We start from the raw sequence: 22,063 nt of genomic DNA on the forward strand, positions 1-22,063 counted from the left end.
CATTTGTTCTCTGACCTCAAGAAGAATGGGGAGATGATCAGAAAAGAGTTTGGGTCCAGGTGGAGGACCCTCGACGCTGGAAAGAACTGCCTCCATGTAGACAAACACGTAAAATGATCAAGTCTAACTTTCACCAATTGACCACTACGAATCCCACTCCACCTGAACTGAGGACCCACAAAGTTAATGTCCCCCAACTCACAGAAATTCAAAGCGTCCTGCATGTCATTCATTTGTCTGAAATTCCTCAAAGCACCACCTAATTTATCCGTTCGAGAGCATATTTCATTATAGTCAGCGCCCACCACCCATGGAAGATTTTCTTGAAGACTCAAATGCCTCAAAAAAATTCCACGTCCTAATCCGATCCTCCGCCTTAGGGTGACCATAAACCCCAGTAAACCTCTACCGTTTTGGATCCCCGACCTCACCTATAACCACATCAATATGATTCTCTTAAAAAGACTGTAGTGACACCTTGATATCCTTATTCCACAAAAGACATTGACCCCCCGCTCGGCTAACCCCTTTCCCTTTCCTTTTCTGAACAAACCTGTAGCTAACCACCAAAGCATTCTTCCAACCGATCTGCTTCCTGAGCCTCGAGATGTCATCCTCCGTATACCGAGTTTCACTACGAAAAATTATCTTGGGAATGTTGAGGGAAATTATCCCTTTAAGCCCTGTAACTGTCCAATAGTTCCCAATCCCTTGGCAGTTCCAACACAAAACATTCATGGCTCGTGATGGGTCGAAACCGGACCCATCACTGACGAATGTTCGGAAGCACGTTCACAGCTCCATCAAGTAGACTTCTGCGCGTCCCCAGCCCTTGCATACCTTTCCCTCTATGGCCCCCCACCACAAAACCTCTCTTCACACCCTTCTTCCTTATGACTGCCTTCGTAGACTTGGAGATCGGCCCAGCCCCAGCAAACCCTCCTTGCCCACTTTCCACTCCATCAGAAAGAACGTGACTTTGTTACTGCCCCAAAGCCCCCAGCCCATTAACCTCCTCAACATTCACGGGGCCCACCTTCTCCCTAACCTCATTGGGCCAATTTAAATCAAATCCAGGTGGCCCAGTCTCCCTTGACTCCCTCGAACTCGCCGGAACCCGCTCAACTAATCCCGTAGAAGGTGGGATAATAATCTCTCTACCAAAAAGCTTGGACCCCGGCTGGTTATCCGCCCTCACTTCCATATTACCCGAAATCATGGGCCCCAGCTGCAAACCCTCTATCACCGCCTTATTACCCGATAACAATACCTTATTGCTACCAACGCCATTAAATGTCACCGTAGAATCCCCATCACCATTATTACTTGAAGCCCGAAAAGGCAACAACCCCGAAGATGACTCTGCCATCAATTCCGTCCTTTGGTGCCGTTGTTTGATCTGTCGACCGCTGTCCTCCTTTGACAAATCCCTGTCAAGGTCCATCCCGTTTTCAGAGGCTGCCGCACCAACCATCTCCTCCCATTCCTCCCTATTCCGAACCATCCCAGAAAGAGGGAACTCCGGCACCTGCATCGACCATCCGCCCTTACCTTTTTCCAGGATACCAAAACGACGTCCATTCCGAACCATATTTTTGAGCGCAGCCTCTCGCTCCCGAGCTTCCTTCTCTGCCAACCACCGATCCTTCTTCTCTGCACAAAGCAGGAAATCAAATTGTTTCTCGCGAATCACGCCACTTTTATGAAACTCACAACTGTTCGAGTCATGGTGGAGCACACCACAGTAATAACAAAACATAGGAAGCTTCAAATAGTCAAGCTCGAAAGAAGAACCCTTCCTCTGTCCCGGGAGTCTCATGCACCACCCTCCTCAAAGGTAGATCAGTATCAATGAGAACCCGAACCTTCAAACTCGTACCCCGGTATACCCCATGCTCAGGTTCCTCCATCTGCACAAAACGCCCTACCTCATTGCCAATCCTGACCCATGTCTCCTTCTCCATGTAAAGAGGTGGGATACCCCAGGCCCGAATCCAGAAGAACTGCCACTTTAATGAAATCTGGCGCAGATCATCCAACCTATCGCTAGCTGCAATTGCGAATAGAGACTTGTTGAAATGCCAAGGACAACCCCATAACACCCGGTTCGGATCATATTCATGGGAGAACGAAAACACCACCCTGTCACTCCCCTCAAGAGCCATCGCCGTAACCCTACTTTTTTCCCCTAGATGTTTCTTTGGCGTCCAAAGTGCCTTCATCGTCCCAATCAATGCATCCATGCTATACTTCTTATTTGTCAACAAACGTCCAACCACCAAAAACTTCCTAGATCTCCACTTTTCCGGGCCCTCAGGAAGAATGATTTCCTTCGCCTCCTCCTCCGTTAAGACCAACTGCTTAATCAGAACCCCCAACTTGTCCTCCATCCTGCAGATCCCCGACCCCACCGATACCAACCCTTTCCACACCGAAGACACCACATCTGGCATGCGTTGAGACCCAACGCAAGACAAGGATCAACTGTAACCTTTGCGCGTAAGTCAACGAAGCAAAAGGAACCCTAACCCACTTCCGTCTCCACAAAGAGACGAGAGAGAGAAGAGACTTTTTGTGTGGATTACAATTTAGAAAGTGTGAATTTCATCCTCCTTGTTTAATTTTCAAATTGATGATGATTAGTATAGATGGGTGTGAGTAATAATGAGAAAAAATGGAAAGAGAAGAGAGAAAAATAAGAAAAGGGTAAAAATCTCATGTGATACCTGGACTATTGCGAAAGATACTTTTTGATACCTACAAATTTATTTTATCTCAAATAGTACCTGAACTATTACACCGTTACTAAATACGGTACCTCCATTAAATTTGTTATTAAATCGCTGACGTGGCATGTATTTGGATTTTTATTTTTTTGCAAATAAGCTATGAGCAAAATAGTAAATTTCTAACAATGATGTTTCAAAAATATTTTTATATAAAATAAAAATAAATTTAGAAATTTGTTCTATTTAACTCCAATCGATGGCCTTGTGCAATTTGGTGGGAATTTGTGAGAAGGGAAATTAAGAAGTGAGAATTTTGAGGGAAAATTTGTCATTTTAGAGGGGAAGGACTTTTTTTTTTTTTAAGGGAAGAGTTTTTGTTGCTGCGCAGACCATTTTGCCCCTCTAAATACATGCCACATCAGCGATCTAACCTTTCAGTAAACGGAAGTACCATATTTGGTAATTGTGCAATAATTCAAGCACCATTTGGGGTAACAAAAATTCAAAGGTACCAAAAAGTATCTTTCACAATAATTCAGGTATCATTTGAGGTTTTTATCCATAAGAAAATTGGTAGGTGGTGTGGTTCTCGGTGTTAGAGAGAAAAGAAGGAATGGAATTGTGATCAGGGTCTTGGGCGTGAGAGAAAAGAATGAAGGATAATTGGAATGGAATTTATGGAGGGTGAGGTCGTGCTGGTGTGAAGAGGGGAAGAAGAGAGACATAAGTGGCTGGGAAGAGTGAAAGCAATTGAAAGAAAAGGATAGGGTCCTGCTGTGCACGTGAGTAAAAGAAAAGAAATCGCTCAGTTCATTAAAGGATGCTTGCATGGTAATGTCATCATGACACAGTTTTTTTTTTTTCTTCTTTTCCTCAAATTTTTTTTCCTTTCTTCTTTCTTCTCTCTTCTCAGTTCTCAATGCACTTCCACAACATATTATCAAAGGTTATTGGATTCCGCTCCCTTGATAGTGTTGATTACATTGACTATTTTATCATTTTGTCGGAAACTCTAATTTGCTCCAATTTCGCACCATTTTTTCTTGTTTATGTAATTCCACTTATTTTCTATAAAATAAATAAAAATGAATTAATTACATATTAATTGACATAAGGATTGGCTTATTTATAGTATTTTTAGATCTAATTACACGTATATAAATATGTTTAATCACACCCCATATTTATTAAACAGGTTACCCGTTTCCAACCCGCTTAACTCATTTAATAAATAAGTCATGTCGTGTTAGACAAAATGACTCATTTAAGGGTTAACAATGCGACACATTTAACTAAAAAAATGCATAAATTGATTAAATTTTCTAAAAACTCCACAAGACGAAGAATATAAATAATTATATATAACTCATAAATAATAAAATCTAATAATTATAAAGCAAAATATTTCAAATTGTCTAATCATATGATCAAATACCCCCATCATCCAAAACTTTAAGAAGAAGTATAGCATAATCGGGTTATACAGGTTCACTTCATGTTGGCGGGTTGACCCGTGGCCGACCCATTTATTAAATGGGTCACAACAGATTGACCCACGGTCGACCCTCTTTTTAATCGTGCGAGTTCAACCCGATTTATTTCGTGCGGGTTTTGGGTCGTGTTATCGGGTTATGTCGAAATTGACAGCCCTGTAGCATCAAGATTTGTGGGAAATTTCAGTTTGATTGATTTTTCGTTAGTAGTTTGGGACTTGCAGCTTAGCTTATTTTGATTTTCATTGTGATTGGGTCAAAGTTTTTCAAAATATAGTTTTTTTTTTTTTGAATGAACAAAATATAGTTTTGTTATTTGAGGAAGTACAGTACCTGGGTTGATTGCTTGTACCAATATTCTAATGTTATTGTATTAGCATGCATTTACTCATTTATAGTTGCTTTTGTCATGCTTTTCTCTAATCTTCCCTCTATTTTCATGCATTTAGAGCAAGTTCACCCGTTGAGCTTGACCGGTCAAGACTATTCACTATTTTTTTGTCTTGTATTTATACTATCGAGGCTGGCAGGTCAGATACTGTTCACAAAATGTCACAACTAGTCAAGTTTTTAGTCGAGTTCTTGACTAAAAACTTGACCAGTCATCGAATGATATCAATACCCAATGATATGCAATAGTCATCGAAAATTTTCGATGTAAACTCCCTAGCATTATCAAGTCAAATTGACTGAATGAGATGATTTGGGTAGTGAGCCCGTAGCCATATGTTATGTGCTAGGAGTGTAGTATAAGCAGCATTACGAGTGGATAATGGCACAACACGTGACCAGCGTGTTTGCGCATCAACCAACACCATAAAACATCTATACGGTCCGCAAGTTGGTTGATCCAATCCACAGAATTCCCTTAGATTCTTTGTAAGAATGGAATTATTTCCTTAGTGTCATTTGCATAGGATGGTCTCGATCCTAATTTTGCTAAAGCGCAGGCTTTGCAAAACAAAAGATGGGCTTTAGAAGCAACCAAATAAGAATTTGGTTGAGCCACGAAGTCACAATTGACTTTAGAAGTAGAAAAAGGAGTCAAAGAGGAGTCCATGGCATCAAAGCCATGTTGTTGCCGTAGGGGGTAGACGGCACCTGCCCTAAGTGGCCGGTCATGCACAGTCTTAGCGCCGTGAAGCGTATGTGCTTCTCCTCGAACCTATTTTTGGTTCTTACTTCTCTTCGTTTTGAAAAATGGATGTCCGTGTGAAATCTTTAATAGACGGATCATCATATCACGACCAGGGTGTCCCAAGCGGTCATGTCAAAGGCTATATGTCACTACTAAAAAAAATTGCATTTGCGACGGTTTTTCACTTCGGCAGCGATTTCCGTCGCAATTAATATCAATTACAACGGCAAATGTTCCGTAAAGAATAATTTTTATTATTAGCGACGGCAAATCCTTACCGTAGTAGGATTAGTTATTAATTGCGACGCATTTTCATGTCGCCGTCGCAAACATATACATATCTATTTTATTAAAAAACCAACTCCCTATCACTCCTCTTCCTCACTTAACCACCACTCCCTTCCCAAACCTCAACTGTCGATCACACCCTCCTCTCACAGATCCATGCCCAAGCTCGACCTCCACTGCGCTGCCACCGAACCCAAGGAGGCCAAGCTCTAGGGAGGCCGCTTCAAGGAGGGCATCACCGACGCCATCGAGCGCTTCACCGACACCGTCGAGCCCTTCACCGAGTCCATCTCCTTCGACAAAGCCTTCTACAAGCATGACATCATGGGCAGCAAGGCCCACGCCTCAATGCTCCCCAAACAGGTCCTTCACTTTAGTTTCTCCATTTTCAGTTCTCTCAATTTCTCAATTTCTAGGGTTTGATTTGGCTGCTATTAGGGATTCATCACTGTCGATCTGATAGGTATGAACTGAGTTGGATGGAATTGATAGCTCGTTTACTGTTTGTATCTGAGTCTTTAGCTTCCAGATCTGATTTGATTTTCGTTTTTTATTTATTTTTTATATTGAACGTTTTGATCGCGATTTGTAGTGGACTGCAGAGGTTATCAGTATCTTTTTGTTTATTATATGTGTTATCTTTGGGAGCAAAGTTTCAAACACTTGTTGGTTGGTAATATTGTAGATCTACTGTCTATAACACATGTGGTCAGATGGTTCCTGCTAGCTTTAATTGTTCATTTGTAACTTGGTAGTGATACCATAAGCACGGAGATGCAATTGATGCAATTCTGATGCAGATTAAGCAGCTGCAGGTTTTTGATGGTCTGTTTGGTGACAAAGAATGAGGGTTTTGGGGTTTTGAGTTGATTCCATGCATTGTGTTTTCGTTTAGGGATGGGTCTGCTTGATCCGTAGTGAATGAAATACGGTGGTTAATTTGTGATTGAAACAAATAACTCTTTCAAACTAATCTGATTGCTGTTGCAACTATTAGTTTTTGTTCATTCTTCGTTTTATCCTCTGATATTTTAAAACTTTGCTCTTAATTTTACGATGGCACTGGTTGACTTGGTTCTCACTTTGTAATTCAATTCAGCAATACAGTCCTAGCAATTGGGTCATCACAGAAGTTTCTGCTTTCGAGTTTCAGTTATGATTTGAATACATTTATCTCGGTTAATGAGATTGGGCGTTAAATAATATTGTAATTTTTACCACGGATGCTCTTTGGCTCATCCTGGCATCAAACAATATGTGAAGTTTCTTGGGAAAAATTCACCAACGGTGTCTGGACACTTAAGGGACTTTCAGAATGATACCAGAACTTACAAAGTTATCAATGTGATACCTGGACTCATTTTTTCGTATCAATGTCGTACCTATGACCAATTGATACGAAAAAATGAGTCCAGGTATCACATTGATAACTTTGTAAGTTCAGGTATCATTCTGAAAGTCCCTTAAGTGTCCAGACACCGTTGGTGAATTTTTCCCAATTTTGCACGTGAGTCACTTAATGAAGACAAAATGACTGATTTACCCTCAAATTCTTTCTTTCTTTTCTTTTCTTTTTTTCTTTATTCTTCTTTGTTTCTTTGTTTCTTTCTTTCTTCTTCTTCTTTTCTGGTTTCTTCTTCCCCTGATTTGAATCATCAAGATTCAAATCATCTTGCTCGTTCGATTCCCACCGCCGCTGCATCTCAATCCACCTTCATGCACCACAGATGTTTCTGGTTCCCCCAACTTCAAATCCTATAGCAAATTGAAATTGTGCATTGAGGCTTCACCGCACACTCTGAGTTCATCCCCGCCGCCGTCGCTAATGACTTGACCACAACAACCTCCACCACCGCACAATAACGTCATCCTCCGCTGCTTCTCGATTGGGTTTGGGGATAAGGACTGCTTCTTCCTCCACCGCTAGCGAAATCGTGGAGGCTCACGGCCACATTCTAAGGGCCACCGGCCGGAAGGACAGCCACAGCAAGGTTTGCACCACCAAAGGCCCCAGGGATCGCAGTATCAGGCTCGTCGCCCACACCGCCATTCAATTCTACAACATGCAGGACCGGCTTGGATACTACCAGCCTAGCCAGGTCGTCGATTGGCCGCGCAGGACACGTAGAACGTGAGCCTCAATTTCTCGATGGTGGAGGCTCCGAGTCCTTTGTTTACTAATCGGCGAGGCACAATGGTGGGTAGCAGCGGAGTGGCGAAGCTGGTGAATAAGAACAACTCGAATTTTCTGCAGGTGAGGATGGTGTTGAGGCCGAAGTTGTTAATCTTTGTCTGCCTAAAATTGCCTCTGATCGAAGTTGGGCTAGAGGCCGAAGTTGTCGGCTAAACCGATGAAGTTGCAGGTGAGGATGGTGTGGAGGTGGTGTTGCATGTCGGGAAGAAGGAGAGGATGGAGGGGTGTGATTGGAGCTGTGATTTGAGAGTGCAGGGCTGGCGGGGTCTGAGTTTCTGATCAATGGTGTATAAAAGGGGGTCGGAGGAGAGAACGAGAGTGGTGGTGGTCAAGTCATTGGCGGCGGCGGCGGGGATGAACTCGGAGTGAACGGTGAAGCCTCAATCCACAATTTCAATTTGCTATAGGATTTGAAGTTGGGGGAACCAGAAACATCTGTGGTGCATGAAGGTGGATTGAGACGCAGCGGCGGTGTTTGATCGGCGATCGGCAGTGGGAATCGGACGAGCAAGATGATTTGAATCTTGATGATTCAAATCAGGGGAAGAAGAAACCAGAAAAGAAGAAGAAGAAGAAGAAAGAAAGAAAGAAAGAAAGAAGAATAAAGAAAAAAAGAAAAGAAAAGAAAGAAAGAATTTGAGGGTAAATCGGTCATTTTGTCTTCATTAAGTGACTCACGTGCAAAATTGGGAAAAATTCACCAACGGTGTCTGGACACTTAGGGACTTTCAGAATGATACCTGAACTTACAAAGTTATCAATGTGATACCTGGACTCATTTTTTCGTATCAATGTGATACCTACGGCCAATTTCCGTCACGGAGCCGTTACGGAAATTGGTCATAGGTACGATGTTGATACGAAAAAATGAGTCCAGGTATCACATTGATAACTTTGTAAGTTCAGGTATCATTCTGAAAGTCCCCTAAGTGTCCAGACACCGTTGGTGAATTTTTCCCGAAGTTTCTTATATAAAGGTTCGTTGAAAATGATTAATTGTGGCAATAAGGGGTTTTGTATTTTAGTAAAACTTGTGTGTGTCTTGTGTATTGATTGTCTTGCTACTTGAAATATTTGTCAAAGCTGAATACCCCATCATTCATTTTCATATAACTAATTACTTGTTTCTTATTTTCTGTTCTGTTTCCTTGAGCAGATATGGTTAAAAATAAAGGCTTCTTGCCGTCAGGTCCTTCGGAGATTCCTATTCAGCGTAACCAAATAAAGGAAATTATATATTCCTTACTTCCAGCTTGCAAAGAGCCTGATGTAGATTCTGGTATTCCCTTTAAAGCGGATGCAATTATTGCAAACCCCCCAGCATATGGTTAGCTTTCAACACCATCTATCTAATTCTAAGTAATACTAGATCTTTTTCTGGTTTTGAATTTCTTGGTTACTGAATTTGGGGTTGGAGGATGGGATACCGTGTGGTAAATGATTATCCAATACTCCAATAGACATATTATTTTGTTTCTTCCTCTAGCAGAGTTTGTAGGTTGTCTGCACTATTAACTTCCAAGATACTTATGCATATTATTGTTAATTGCATTCAGTTGTATTTTATAAAGAGAACTTTTACGTGCACTTGCTTTGATTTGTCTATATTTTGCCACTAACCTGATGAATACATTTTCAGGGCATACTCATGTGGCGGAGGCACTGAAAATACCTCTTCATATATTTTTTACAATGCCATGGACGTAAGTCTTGTCTGGGTAATGTAATCTTTCTGAATTGTAATCTTTCTTGCATGTTGCTCAATGTTCTGTATTGGTTTTCACTGTTCTGGTAAATTTAGACAAGATTTTTTTCTGGGTTCCAGCCAACTAGTAATAATATGTTTAGAATTTGATGCTCGAATTGTGGGTGCAAGAAATAGTCTCCATCTGGGGTACTCCAGATTAACAATGTCCGACTGGGCAGTTCCACTTTGTTTTGTTTTGTTTTTCTTTTCAAAATTACTTATTTCTTTATCATATTTACAATTGTTATTAAATTAATACAATGATATAATCCACTGGTAATACAACAGAATTCTCTATCTGCTCATTAGAATAAAATGTTAACCCACTATTAGGTCCCAAGTGCTAATCAATAATGTAAGTTGGTGTTTTTGCAGGCAAGTTGAGGGGGAAACACGTGTCGGTGTGTATTAAGAAGAGAGGAATTTAGACCTTGGTTTTGAAAGAGAGTACAAACTAAGCTTGTTTCTGGTTTGGGTATTAAGAAGCTCGGGTACTAAGTCAAGGGTGAGGGTTTCATGTTTCTACTTTGTGGTATCCTCTATCTATTTTCTTTGTTTTGTTAATCTCCTTATTTGTTTTTACTTTGGAGTATTGGGTTTTGGATCCTAATTATATGTTCTGTTAGTCATCAACTCAGTATGTGTTTCGAATTGTGAATTTGATGGTTTTATTGTGCTGCAATTGTTATGGATCATGATTTGAGAATTACCTAAAAATTAATTGTGTTTTCAATCCTCTAGTCAACAAGAGAGTGGTGTTGGCAATGTGCACATTACATATGACGTGACCATGATTAGTGGCACGGTCATTGAGCTGTGGTAGCTCGGGGGCTTTGGAAGCTTGATTATTTTCATGTCTGAGTTTGCTGTGGCAACTGGTTGTGTTGGAGTGTAGATTTTTCTGTGATTAATACCAGTGGGTTGATCATGACTTGAGTGATAAATTTTGGTGTTGTTTACTTTTCATTTGGAGTACTGATTGTTAGTCTTTACGTTTTCATTTATTTTTGTTTAGCTACTCACTGAGCTTTAGTTGTGCTCATGCCTCCTTTATTTTATTTTTTTTGTTTCTTTGCAGATACTTAGGTAGCAGGGTTGTGAAAAGAGTGCCCGAGTGTTAAGAGTTCTGTCTTTGTAAATTTCCTTCTTTAGTTTTGATGTTTTGGTGCTACTAGGCATTATCCCTTGCCGTAAGGGTTTTGATCATGTTTCTATATAGTTCAACTCTTGTATATATGTAATATGTTTCTTTGGAGTGGTTTAGATGGTACTAGCTTTGGTGTGCAATTCACACCATTTTTTTTTTTTATAAATGAAATATTCTTTTGCGACGGCAAAGTATCCGTCGCAACAAATTCACCCCAATTTTTTTAAAAATGAAATATCTTTTTGCGACGGCAAAGTATTCGTCGCAAATAGTTTAGCCATTGCGACGGCAACAGTTTTCCGTCGCAAATACTTTTTGCGACGGCAAGTATTTGCGACGGCATTTTACCGTCGCAAATGGATTTTGTGACGCCACCTATTGCAACGCCAACATTTCCGTCGCAAAAGGCTCAATTTTCCGTCGCGAAAAGTTTTTTCCGTCGCAAAAGCCCAATTTGCCATCGTAAAATAGGCATCGCAAAAGCAATTTTTTTTAGTAGTGTGTGTCAGAATCCCATAAATCATTTCTCATGACATGGCTGGATTCAATGACTCGAATAGTGGTTGCATATAACCCACTAGAACGACACATAAGTTTCTCCAATACTCGTTTATGTCTGTAGTCATTAGAGGTGATGCAAAGGAACTCTTGTCCATTCTTACAATGTGTTTCCACATGAAAACCATTGGCTCTTATATCTTTCAAATAAAGTTCGAATTGAGGTATGTCCAAGACATTAAGTAAAAGAATCGACACTTTATTAATAGCCAATTATTACATGAAAGTTTCTTAACCAAAGTGTAATCCAAAATAAAAGTCAAACTTAGACAGATCGTAGTCACTCAATCCGTTTGGTAACTCCAATCAAATATGACCAGAGAAGTAGAGAAAGATGTCGGTGGAGCGAGGCTCTCTTAAGTACCACTAATCTCAATTACTTTCCTAGACATCATATTTTATTAGATGTGCCACTTGAGAAAGAGTTAATACAAAATTGTCATTTATTAATTAAGGCATAATTGCCATTGCATAATTCTTGGAAAAATAAGAGACTATTTAATCAAAATCTGCGGCATCAACATGGTTGTTTTCCTCGCCAGATTTGAAGTCTGTAATGATGAGATTGACGTCATTATCATTTCCATCATCTCATTTAGCTGCGAGATGAGCCTCATGCTCTCTCATATCTTTATACACTTGTATTGTTCAGCTTTGTTTTTCCACTAGCATTCTAGTGCTTAAACCAATGCTTTAAAGATCCACATCGATAGCATTACCTCACCCATTAATTGAGATGCACCTTGTGCATTTGGACATCCTCCATGGACGTTGGTGGCGACACCACCACTATCAGCGGCGCCTGTTTTGCCTCTCCCACGTTGGCCAATGTTGCCACGTGTCCGCTTATCAATCTCGCGGTTTTCCTTCCTTTTTAGGGCGGTTGTATGAACCCACACGTCCATTTCGTTGGCCCCTAACTTTTAGGGTTCCGCTCCTTGCGCCCTTCTTTAGGTGCGCTATTATAATTCACCTCGTGAACGCTCTTAGTTCTAACGGGCCTTTGAATTATAGTTTTTTCATGAGTATGTTGTTAGCTTTCTCAGTAACTGACATAAGTCGATGAAACCTCGTAATCCATCTAGCATTGCACACAAGCTTATTGCTTGGCAATCATTAACGCTGATACGGGGAAGGTTGAGAGGATTTTTCTCAATTAATCTTTAGTCTGTGAGCTCTTCTCCACAAAATCTCATTAGTAGTGAGGTGATTCTTGACGTCATTCACCCATCGGTGATAACAAATGTCATTTGAATTTGGTTTAGTGAAGTCGAGTTTTTGCACGTTTGCATTCGACATTCAAAGACAAAGGAGAATAGATTAGTTTCGGAGTAAAAACTTCCACGACAACTAATATAAGATTTCCGAGCCTTAATGTAATACCCCGAAAAATCCAAATTAAATTCCGTGGATTTTTAGAATTGATTTTACGGTAATAGGAGCGAGTACGAAGCTTGGAGAAGTTGTGGAAGTAGTTCGAACGATTTTATTGTCGAAATCGAACGTTATTTAGGGGATCTCAAAAAGTTGTAGAGCTCGTCGATACGATCACGTGCATATGCAGAACGTAAAAATCGGAGCTCGTATGAATTAGTTATGATTTTTTGAAAAAGTCCCAAATTAGTATAAATATTGGATTTTTCCGAAAAATTCAGAAAAATCCGAAAATGCTGCAACTCTCTCTCTCGGCCGGAAATCGGCCTTGATTTTCATTTCCTCATATCTTCCTCCTCCGGCCACCAATCCTCACCAAACTTCTTCCATTGGCTTCGTATGGTCCTTGCGCACCTGTATGTGGTGACCTTTCACGGCGGCGCGGCCTGTAGCGGCGGCGGCAAGCTTGAGCCGATTTGAGTTCGATTTTAGTCAACGCCGGTTTTCTCCTAGCTCCGGCCACCAAAACTTCCGATCCTTAGCTCTATGAACTCGCCTCAACCTGCTGATCATCATCCCAGAAGGATCGCACCTGGAGTGACCGGATTCACATTCGTCGGAGCTCGACCGGTTTTCGATCGAACACCAAAACCTTTCGATCCGTGTATCTCGAGCTACAGACCATATTTTTCTGTGATTCTTGAACCAGTGAGTTCACCTTGAATTTCTTAACAACTCTCCAGAAGGGATCGAAGCCTGAAATTGAAGTTTTGAAGTCGAAATCGAGCCTCGCCGGATTCTGGAAATTTTCCGGCCACCGAGACTATTTTGGTTCTTTTCGACCTCTTCCCGTTATTTTCTGATCTTATGCTAGTTATGAAAAATGATCAGCATGTTAAAATGAAGAAGTTTGTAGTTGACAACTTTTGCATCGGAGGTGGTTGACCGCCGCGTTGACCACCCACTGACCACTGCTTGTGGCGGCGCGTCGGACCATATTTTGAGTTTATATTATCTGGACGATGATTTACGCATCCATACGAGCGTTTTGATATATTACAAGGTTATTTTAGAAAAAATGGATAAATAGTGGATTTACGTTTTGACGTTACTATTTAACGTTTTTACGTTTTATCTTCGGTTTACGATCTGTGAAAATCAGACCATCGGTTTTACTTCAAATTTTAATATGTTGATCGTATGACTGTCCTGATGACTTTGTGAGGTCACGGGCGAAGATCCTACAGTTGGATCTTCGTATAATTGTGAAATAGTGATTCGGCAGGCGATTTGTGAGAATCCGACAGTCGGATTTTCATGAAATTTTGTGGAGATGTTTGTAAGGACGATTCAGGAAGATCCGATCGTTAGATCTTCGTGATAATTTTAGAGGGTGATCCTAAGGGTGATCCGTGAGGATCCGACCGTTGGATCGTCTTTATTTTTGAATCCGACCGTTGGATCGTCTTTATTTTAGAATCTGACCGTTGGATTGTCGTTTAAGTTTATTTCGTGTTTCGTTTACTAAGCAAAGACCGTACTTGATTAGGTACTTGACGGTTTGAGTTGACGAGCGTTTGGAATATTGTTATATATGACTTTTTAGAAGACGCAGCTGGATTAGAGGTGAGTAAACCTCACACGGTTCATATTTCGAACCGAATAAATTTAATTACTTTATTTTTGTTGCAATTGTGTGAAAATATCGCAATTATGTGAAAATATTTGTGGAATAAATATTTGTTTTAAATCATATGGACTTGATCAACTACGGTCAATAGGTAAGTAAAATGATTTTATTATACAAATGAATTTCACGGTTTTTATGCTTGAACTATAGTTGGTATTAGTAGTCATTCCTGAGCGGATGATTACGTATATATATATTTACGTGGAATATATATTTTGGTTGACGTGTGATTGGTATGATGAAATGATTGAGAATTGATTGGATATTATTCAAGCTATTAATCTCCCATTTAATTGTTGAATAATGAAATGTTGATCATGTGCTGTGAAAGCTATTTTATATGCCCAATTGTGAATATGTGGAAATTATTTTAAGAAGTAAAGATTTGTCTTGAAATAATATGTCTCTTTATATGGGTGTACATATACATTTATACAATCTAAAAATTATAAAGATTGTATGTTGTGAAATTGATTATGTCTGAAAAGTACAATTATGAAGCCGGGTGATTACAACAACCCCGTGCTTAAGTGAATTACTGGTAAATGTGTTTTGATGTTATGATGACGTTAAGCTGTGGGCCCTAGTCCCTTCAGATAGTGCACTATTATACTCTTAGGAAGGGTGTTACTTTGAGTATACATACTTTGGAGGTATCCTTGGTATGCTGCGGCTTACCCATGCTTTGGTATTATGGACCCTAGCATGTGGATTCCCGTGCTTTGGTATTATGGATCCTAGCACGTGGATTTATGATTTGATACCAGTCAACCTGGTTTTCCCGTGTTTTGGTATTATGGACCCTAACACGTGGATTTATGATTTGTTACCAGTTAATCTGAAAATTCACTAAAAAGAGAAGTGTACTTGTGTTATTTTGATCAAATATCTATCTATGATATATTTTGAATATGTGAAGGTGTTAGTAAAATGAAAATCAAGCATGTGTTGCTTTAATGTTATTTCACATATTAATGTTGCAATATTTGTTGGTTGTGATCAAGCATGTGTTGCTCAAATGTTATTTCACATATTAATGCTGCAATGTTTGTTGATTGTTTACTTGAGTTATAAGAATTGTAACATAATAAATCAATAGTTCTTTCTTGTTTACTCACAAGCTGTCAAAAGCTTACCGGGTTTTGTGTTGTTGCAATTCCCGGTACACTATTCAAATTGTGTAGCGGGTAATCTCACAGGTCAGGAGAATCATGCAGTGATCGTGCAGTTTAGAGTACTAGTATTAGATTTACAGCATTTGTTTTGTGAGGAGAATTATACTCATTTGAGTTTTACAATTTGATTTGGTGAGAGTGTGCTGTAATAAGTAGCTTGAGGATTTGGTTTATGTAATATCAAGAGGTGTAACTAGTGGTTGTTTCTGAGAGAAAAATTCAGAACGTTATTTGTATTGTTATTAGTCATGTTCCGGATTTGAATCCTTATTTCAGAATTCGGGGTGTGACACTTAATGCTACCAAAAAATCGATTTCCAAGAATATTTGGATTAGACCGAAACAATGATGTTGATATGGTCAAATTCTCATGCTCACGGACACTCTTAGTCCGTAGCTTACAAACACTCTTAGTCCGTAATATTTTTATGATCACGAACGCTCTTACTTCGTAAAGCGTGAATCCCCACAATTCCGCTTATTTAAATAATTGAACCATGTTCGTATAATATAAATCCTGCAGAAAATAAAAGGAATTTAAAAGACAAGAAAGCAGGAACTTTAATCTTTAAAACTTACTTGTTGAAATTCGGAGCAGATTCGCTTCTAAACAGCTCCCACTTCGAATGGTGTACAGGTCTCAAAACGACTCCAATAGAGCTGAAATTTGAACGTCAGATAGAAGAGGCAGAGACAAACAACTTTTATGAAGGAAAGATTTTGATCTGAGGTCCCGATCAAGAAGTTTCGGGGCGTACAAACAGGCTGATCTGCACAGGAACGAGCATGCTGCTATGTTGCAGTGCAGGGGCAGCAGGCGTGCGACGGGTGCTCAAGGGCTGCAGGAGTAGCGTACGGTATGGCTAGCAAGGGCTAGGAGCTTCGGTGATGAAGAAGATTTTCGGGTTTTTGGTTTTTGGTTAGAACTCGTGCTGATAACGTGTTTAAGGAAAATATAATTTGCAGAGAGAATTGATGGGAGAATTGTGTAAAAGTAAATTGACGATTGGAATTGGTCTACTCATTTCATTTCATAGCACCTTTATATAGGGAGAGAATTACAACGGAAATATCAATTACAATGATGACATTAAATGATGATTGATCTGTAATCGTGTTGATTGATGGTAATTACTGATTCCTTGATTCTCTCTCCGTCAGTCGCTTTGACGAAGACACATAATATGTTTTTCCTTGAACAATTTTTTTTTTTTTAATTCATAATATTGGTAGTCACCATTATTAAGATGGAGTCACATATTTTATATTAAAATAATGCAAAAATGAAGTGACCAATAAAATGAATGAGATTGCTGGTGGTGATGGCGCCCACATTTTTCAGTCACCAAAAAAATGATAGTTGTTTCTTGGGTATATGTCACGGCAGCAATAGAAACCATCAAGTAATAGTGGCAAAGCCCGTGTCTATTGCTATCCCCACACCAATCATTGGTGTCTATAGGATCAACACACACCATTCTCAATGGTGGTGTTAGGCCAGTTTTGTGGTAGTAACATCACACAAATTTGCACATATTTTTCATATCCGTGATGCCACCAACACGTGGCATACAATCAAACCATTGAATTTACCATGATGTTCATGCACCAACACAACATCTGTGTAGTCATTATGCACGACAACTTTCAAAAATTTTAGAAATAACCGGCGTGATTTGGAAAAAAAAAATATTAAAAAAAATTAAGTACATGCTCAACAATGGAAGATAGATTTCCAAAAGTACCTATAGTATAAACATATTTCTTTTTGGGGTTTTTGACAATTAAAACATCGTAGTAGAATGAATCAAGGTTTTGCTTTTCAGTAAAAGTTGAAGTACCTGATTTGTAGGTATCAGTGGTCGGCTTCGGCTTCGTCAAAGAAGTCTCCAACATAAACGTAAGGGATGTGGGCTATTTTGGACCAGTGTCGTCCTTTACCTGGTTTGTATTTCTTTGTGAGCAGCGGACAGCCCTTAAAGATGCGAAGCTGTGTCAGTGAAAGAGGCAGATGATCCTCTTGTTCTCCAATAATAGATGCTAGCTTCGGACAATTCCAAATGGCAAGGGATTCAAGAGAAGTGAGTGATGATAGGCGCTTCAGATTTGGGAAGTCTCCAATCCTGAGTTTAATGAGAGATTTAGGGAGTAGCACCTCCTTTGGCGGAAAGGACACCAGATCTGGATCTACACCACATATCCACAATTCTTTAAGAGAGGTGAGTCTGTCCAAGTGGTGAAGCCCCCACTCTGAGAGAGGCTTACAGCTTTTGGGTTTCATAATAACAAGTTGAATTAGGTTGGGTGGGAAACCCTCTTCTAGAATAGATGCCAAATTACCTCCACAGCATTGCACTTTCAAAGTCTGAAGACAGCTGAGGTTGTCCATGCCTCTGGGGAGGGCTTCCAACTGATCACAATTGTAGATATACAAGTATGTCAGGTTGGATGGCAACCCTCCTCTCGGGAAAGAAACGAGACTTCCACATTCGCTTATAATTAACTTGCGAAGAATGGAGAGATGGCACAGCCCCTCTGGAAAGGATTTGAGATTTGCACATTCGCATACCTGAATAACTTCAAGACAAGTATCATCGTGGAATGTTTTGATTATGGACTCCAATTGTTCACATTCACTTATCAAAATGTTCTTGAGCGTTCTGGGCAGTCGGCCTCCTTCCCTTGTTAAGGATGTCAAAGAAGCACACCCTGTTATTTCCAACTTCTCCAGACAACCCTCTAGCTGCCCAACATCCTTGACTAATCGTTTCAAATTTTGACATTTTGCTATCTCTATTCTTCTTATGCTTGGCGGTATCTGATTCCTTACAAAATGCCTTAAAGAATTACACGACTCCATTTTCACAGATTCTAGACAAGGTGGCCAACCAGCTTCTGGAAAAGAAATTAGATTTGAGCATCCAATTAACACAAGTTGCTTGAGCGCTCTTAGCTCTTGAATAAAGTGAGGAGGGGAATCAGAGATGTTGCCTCCAATAATATTAGAAATCCGAGGTTGCAACCATCTATACTCATTCTCCCAAAAACATGTCAACTCTTCACAACCAGTAATCCACAATCTTTGAAGCTTTGTCAATCCTCTGATGAACCCATCTATTTTGAGTCTGAACTCTGAAGTACTATGAAGCCGCATATCCTCCAGTAACTTAAACTTAACTCCCCTTCTGTGCACCACCCTTTTGCAACCGTCGATGCGCAGCTCACGAAGATGTTTATAATTGGCAATTGAAACCACTAACTCTTCACATTCAACAATACGCAGCTTTGATAATGAATCCATGTTCTTGGGCAACCAACCTTTCAGACTGGGGCAACTACGGATGAAAAGTTTTCCCATGCATGGGAAAATTCGAATTTCTTCATTTCTTTTGCAAGGAAGCCACTCCTTCCAATTTTGCATATCCTCAAACCTCAACTCTTCCAACACTGGAAAAGGCAAGCTACAATCTCCATAAAACTCAGCACCCACACTTTCAACATTGGGCAGTCCTTTTATCCAAAGGACTTTTAGTAAAGGTAATTGGCCAAGAGGAGGTAAGAATCGACAATTTTTACAGTTCTGTAACTTCACATACGTCATATCAGAGAATGAAGGATGTCCAATCCATTTTGAGAATTCTAAACCATTGTAACCCTTGATGGTGAGCTCTAGAAGCTTTTTCTGAGGTTTTAAACTGCAGAGCACCTCCGACTCCTTCTCACTTGTGCCACTCCATTCCAATCGCAAGGTTTCCAGCGCTTCCTTGTTCATTATTTGGGCCCTCTTTGCATCCTCAACATCAATCACATTCTCCAATCTTGCAAGTCTCAAGGTCCCAAGAAGATGCAATGACCCTAACTCTCCAATGCCTGATGCACTACCTTTCCCCACCACAAAATTAGGCAAAGTTCGCAGATGAGTCAACCGACTTAATTGGGGAGGCATTTCTTCCAATAAAGGCGTATTTGAATTGTTGAGATGACGTAAATTAGATAAATTGCTCATGTTTGAAGGTAGTGTCTTCAATTTTGAACAATTCTCTAATATTAACGTCTGTAAGTTGTAAAGCATGCATATTAACTCAGGCAAACTCATTATCAATGTGTGAGAAAGATCAAGGTAGCGTAGATGTTTCAAATTACATACGGAATCTGGTACCTCGATCAGTTTATACCCATTGAAGGAGAGCACCCGCAAGTACTTCAATTGTGACAATAAATCAGAAGTAGCATAACGAGTTAGATAATTCTCATAACCATTGGACACTAAAAGTGGAAGGAAAGTCCGCAAGCATTTTGCTTCAGAAAGTGTCTCAAATCGTTTTATCCCATCGAACTTACCAGAAATGTAAGTCAGATGACGAGTCGTTGGAGAACATCTACCATGCGGTTTATCCTCTAATCTACAAAATGTGTCTCCAGCAGCCCATCGTGCCAAATCACCAACAAGGTCATGCATTACATAGTATGAACTGTTTTTGCCCGAATTCTGAAATAATGACCGAGACAATAGCTCCCCAAAATATTCGTCACCAATATCTTCCATTGCTTTGGTTCCTTCTGGTTGCTCAAGGAAACCCTCTGCCATCCATAGAAGGATTAATTGGTTTTTCCCAAATTCATAATTATTGGGAAGTACTGAGCAATAGGCAAAGCACCTCTTCAAAGTTGAAGGGAGATAATTATAACTCAGTCTGAGTACTGGGAGTATATTACTCCCATCTGATATACTCCATAACTTGTCATTCAGTATTTCCTCCCATTTGTCAGTTTCTTTACAGCGTAAAACACCACCAAGAGTTTTTGCAGCCAATGGTAATCCATTGCATTTCGTAATAATTTTCTTCTTAAGCAAGTCAAAATTCGGTGGCCTGTCATTGCTAACATGCTGTTCAAATAGTTGCAAACAACCTTCATCCGATAGAGTATTTAAATAATAAACTTCAGCGGCTGGGGCTCCCATCAATGCTGCCACCTTTTCATCACGTGTTGTCACCAGTATCCTACTTCCCTTAGCTCCCCCACGGAAGGGAGCTTGCAGTTTTGTCCATGAATCATAACCACACGTGCTCCAGACATCATCTAAAACAATCAAAAACTTTTTACCATCTATCGCCTTGCTCAGATTATCTTGAAGTCGACTGAAATCATCACATGGCCTAGATGTGACGTTTTCAGAAATAGTTCTCGTCACCATTTGAAGATCGAAGTCATCGGATACTGAAACCCAGATCCTGAGATCAAATTGTTCCATTGTAGCTACATCATTGAAGACTTGTCCCGCAAGCGTTGTCTTGCCCAGTCCTCCCATACCAACAATGGCAGCAACCTCATAATTTGTGGGAGAAGAAGGATCTGCATCCCTGGACAACAACTCCACTATTTTTCTTGCGTCTTCCTCTCTCCCAACCACAGGTCCATCCAACACACACGAACTTGGTGTCCTTTGCAATGATGATGTTGAAGTAGAGGCATGCTCAATATATTTCAAACCAAGTTTCTCTTTCCGGTCAAATATGTCTTGCAAGCGGTTAGCAATCTCGTCTATTTCGGACTTCATATTGAAATTGAACTTAACTTTGTGAGGAACTTTGGTAAAGAAGCCTCGTACCTTGCTTGTGCCAGTTTGGTGAACCTTGAGCTGCTTGCGTGTTAACATCTCTGTAGAAAAGGTGTTGAGTAGATCGTCGATATCGTAAGCCAAGTGTCTGAGATCATTCAGCCACAGATCCACTGCCTTGCTCGACAGCTGCTTATCCTCTGCGTCATAAAGCACCGCTGCAACTGCGGACAGTGTTTCCCTCAATTTCTGCAGCTTTTTACCAACTCCTCCCAAGCTTCCAAAGTAGCCCAGGATCTCCCGAGGCGTTAACCTGTTCAGCAGCAACTGAAGGAATGCCGCAAGAAAGACTTCTCCCACTGCCATTCTTTTGTTGAAAGGAATTAAGTACAACTTTTTTTTTTTTTTTGGTTACAAGGAGGTCTTAAAAAGACCCGAGTACAGCAAGACAAAAAGGAAAGCTAAGTTACAAGTCTAACACAAGACCTGGATCTGGAAACTTCACAGAGATCATCAAGAAATGCAGCAGCAACATGGGGAGGAGGGGAGTCAAATACAACAACACCATGGTCATGATCAAGGCCCGATTTAGCAAGAGCAAAGAGAATAGAGAAGAAAGCAGCAAAGCAAATGAAGTAAAGAAGGATACTGAGAAATCTTTGCAGAATTAGGAGGTTGAAAGATAAAGTCAAAGTGATTAGCTGGGGATAAGAAGCATGTGGCTATATATGTTGAACAGCGCAAGGCAACGTCCAAGTTTCTTCGTTAAGCTTAGCTTCAGCATGACCCTTGTGACCTTTCCACTCTTTTTTTTTTTTTGGCCAATGCACAATTCAACGGAATGAAAAATTAATGACACCCGACACAAAATTTGAATCACTGCAAGTGGCCTAGTGATTCTTGCCTAATTGGGTGTGCTCCCCAACCTAGGTTCGAACACCGAAGCTGTCAAAGTGGTGAGGCACTGAGT

The 22,063-nt window shown here is 40.2% G+C and overlaps 2 protein-coding genes across 3 annotated transcripts; one reads left to right on the forward strand and one right to left on the reverse strand.

Moving 5' to 3' along the window:
• The first annotated feature begins 8,990 nt into the window (after positions 1 to 8,990).
• Positions 8,991 to 10,948, forward strand: LOC112179873 (sterol 3-beta-glucosyltransferase UGT80A2-like). 2 transcript variants are annotated; one of them, XR_002927949.2, is made up of 3 exons: positions 8,991 to 9,169; positions 9,482 to 9,560; positions 9,965 to 10,948. XR_002927949.2 is itself a non-coding variant. In XM_040512711.1 (3 exons), the coding sequence occupies exons 1-3, from the start codon at positions 9,001 to 9,003 to the stop codon at positions 9,999 to 10,001; spliced, it is 270 nt and encodes an 89-aa protein (XP_040368645.1). In that variant the 5' UTR covers positions 8,991 to 9,000; the 3' UTR covers positions 10,002 to 10,948. The 2 variants fall into 2 exon arrangements, 1 of the variants encoding a protein (XP_040368645.1); XM_040512711.1 differs by having other exon boundaries at positions 9,482 to 9,545.
• A 6,440-nt stretch (positions 10,949 to 17,388) lies between these two features.
• On the reverse strand, positions 17,389 to 21,675 carry LOC112164073 (putative disease resistance protein At3g14460). Its single transcript, XM_024300314.2, has one exon. It carries the CDS (start codon positions 21,457 to 21,459, stop codon positions 17,389 to 17,391), a length of 4,071 nt encoding a protein of 1,356 aa, XP_024156082.1. The 5' UTR covers positions 21,460 to 21,675.
• Between the last annotated feature and the right edge of the window lie 388 nt (positions 21,676 to 22,063).

Source organism: Rosa chinensis, chromosome 1 (genome assembly GCF_002994745.2).
Source record: "Rosa chinensis cultivar Old Blush chromosome 1, RchiOBHm-V2, whole genome shotgun sequence".
Classification (NCBI taxonomy): domain Eukaryota; kingdom Viridiplantae; phylum Streptophyta; class Magnoliopsida; order Rosales; family Rosaceae; genus Rosa; species Rosa chinensis.

Excerpts from the sequence above, each read along its gene's own strand:
- LOC112179873 (XM_040512711.1), top strand. The coding sequence starts at position 9,001 with ATGGTTAAAAATAAAGGCTTCTTGCCGTCAGGTCCTTCGGAGATTCCT. Across the intron at positions 9,170-9,481 it reads TGCAAACCCCCCAGCATATG|GGCATACTCATGTGGCGGAG; the intron begins GTTAGCTTTCAA and ends ATACATTTTCAG. Across the intron at positions 9,546-9,964 it reads TTTTTTACAATGCCATGGAC|GCAAGTTGAGGGGGAAACAC; the intron begins GTAAGTCTTGTC and ends GTGTTTTTGCAG.
- LOC112164073 (XM_024300314.2), bottom strand. The coding sequence starts at position 21,459 with ATGGCAGTGGGAGAAGTCTTTCTTGCGGCATTCCTTCAGTTGCTGCTG.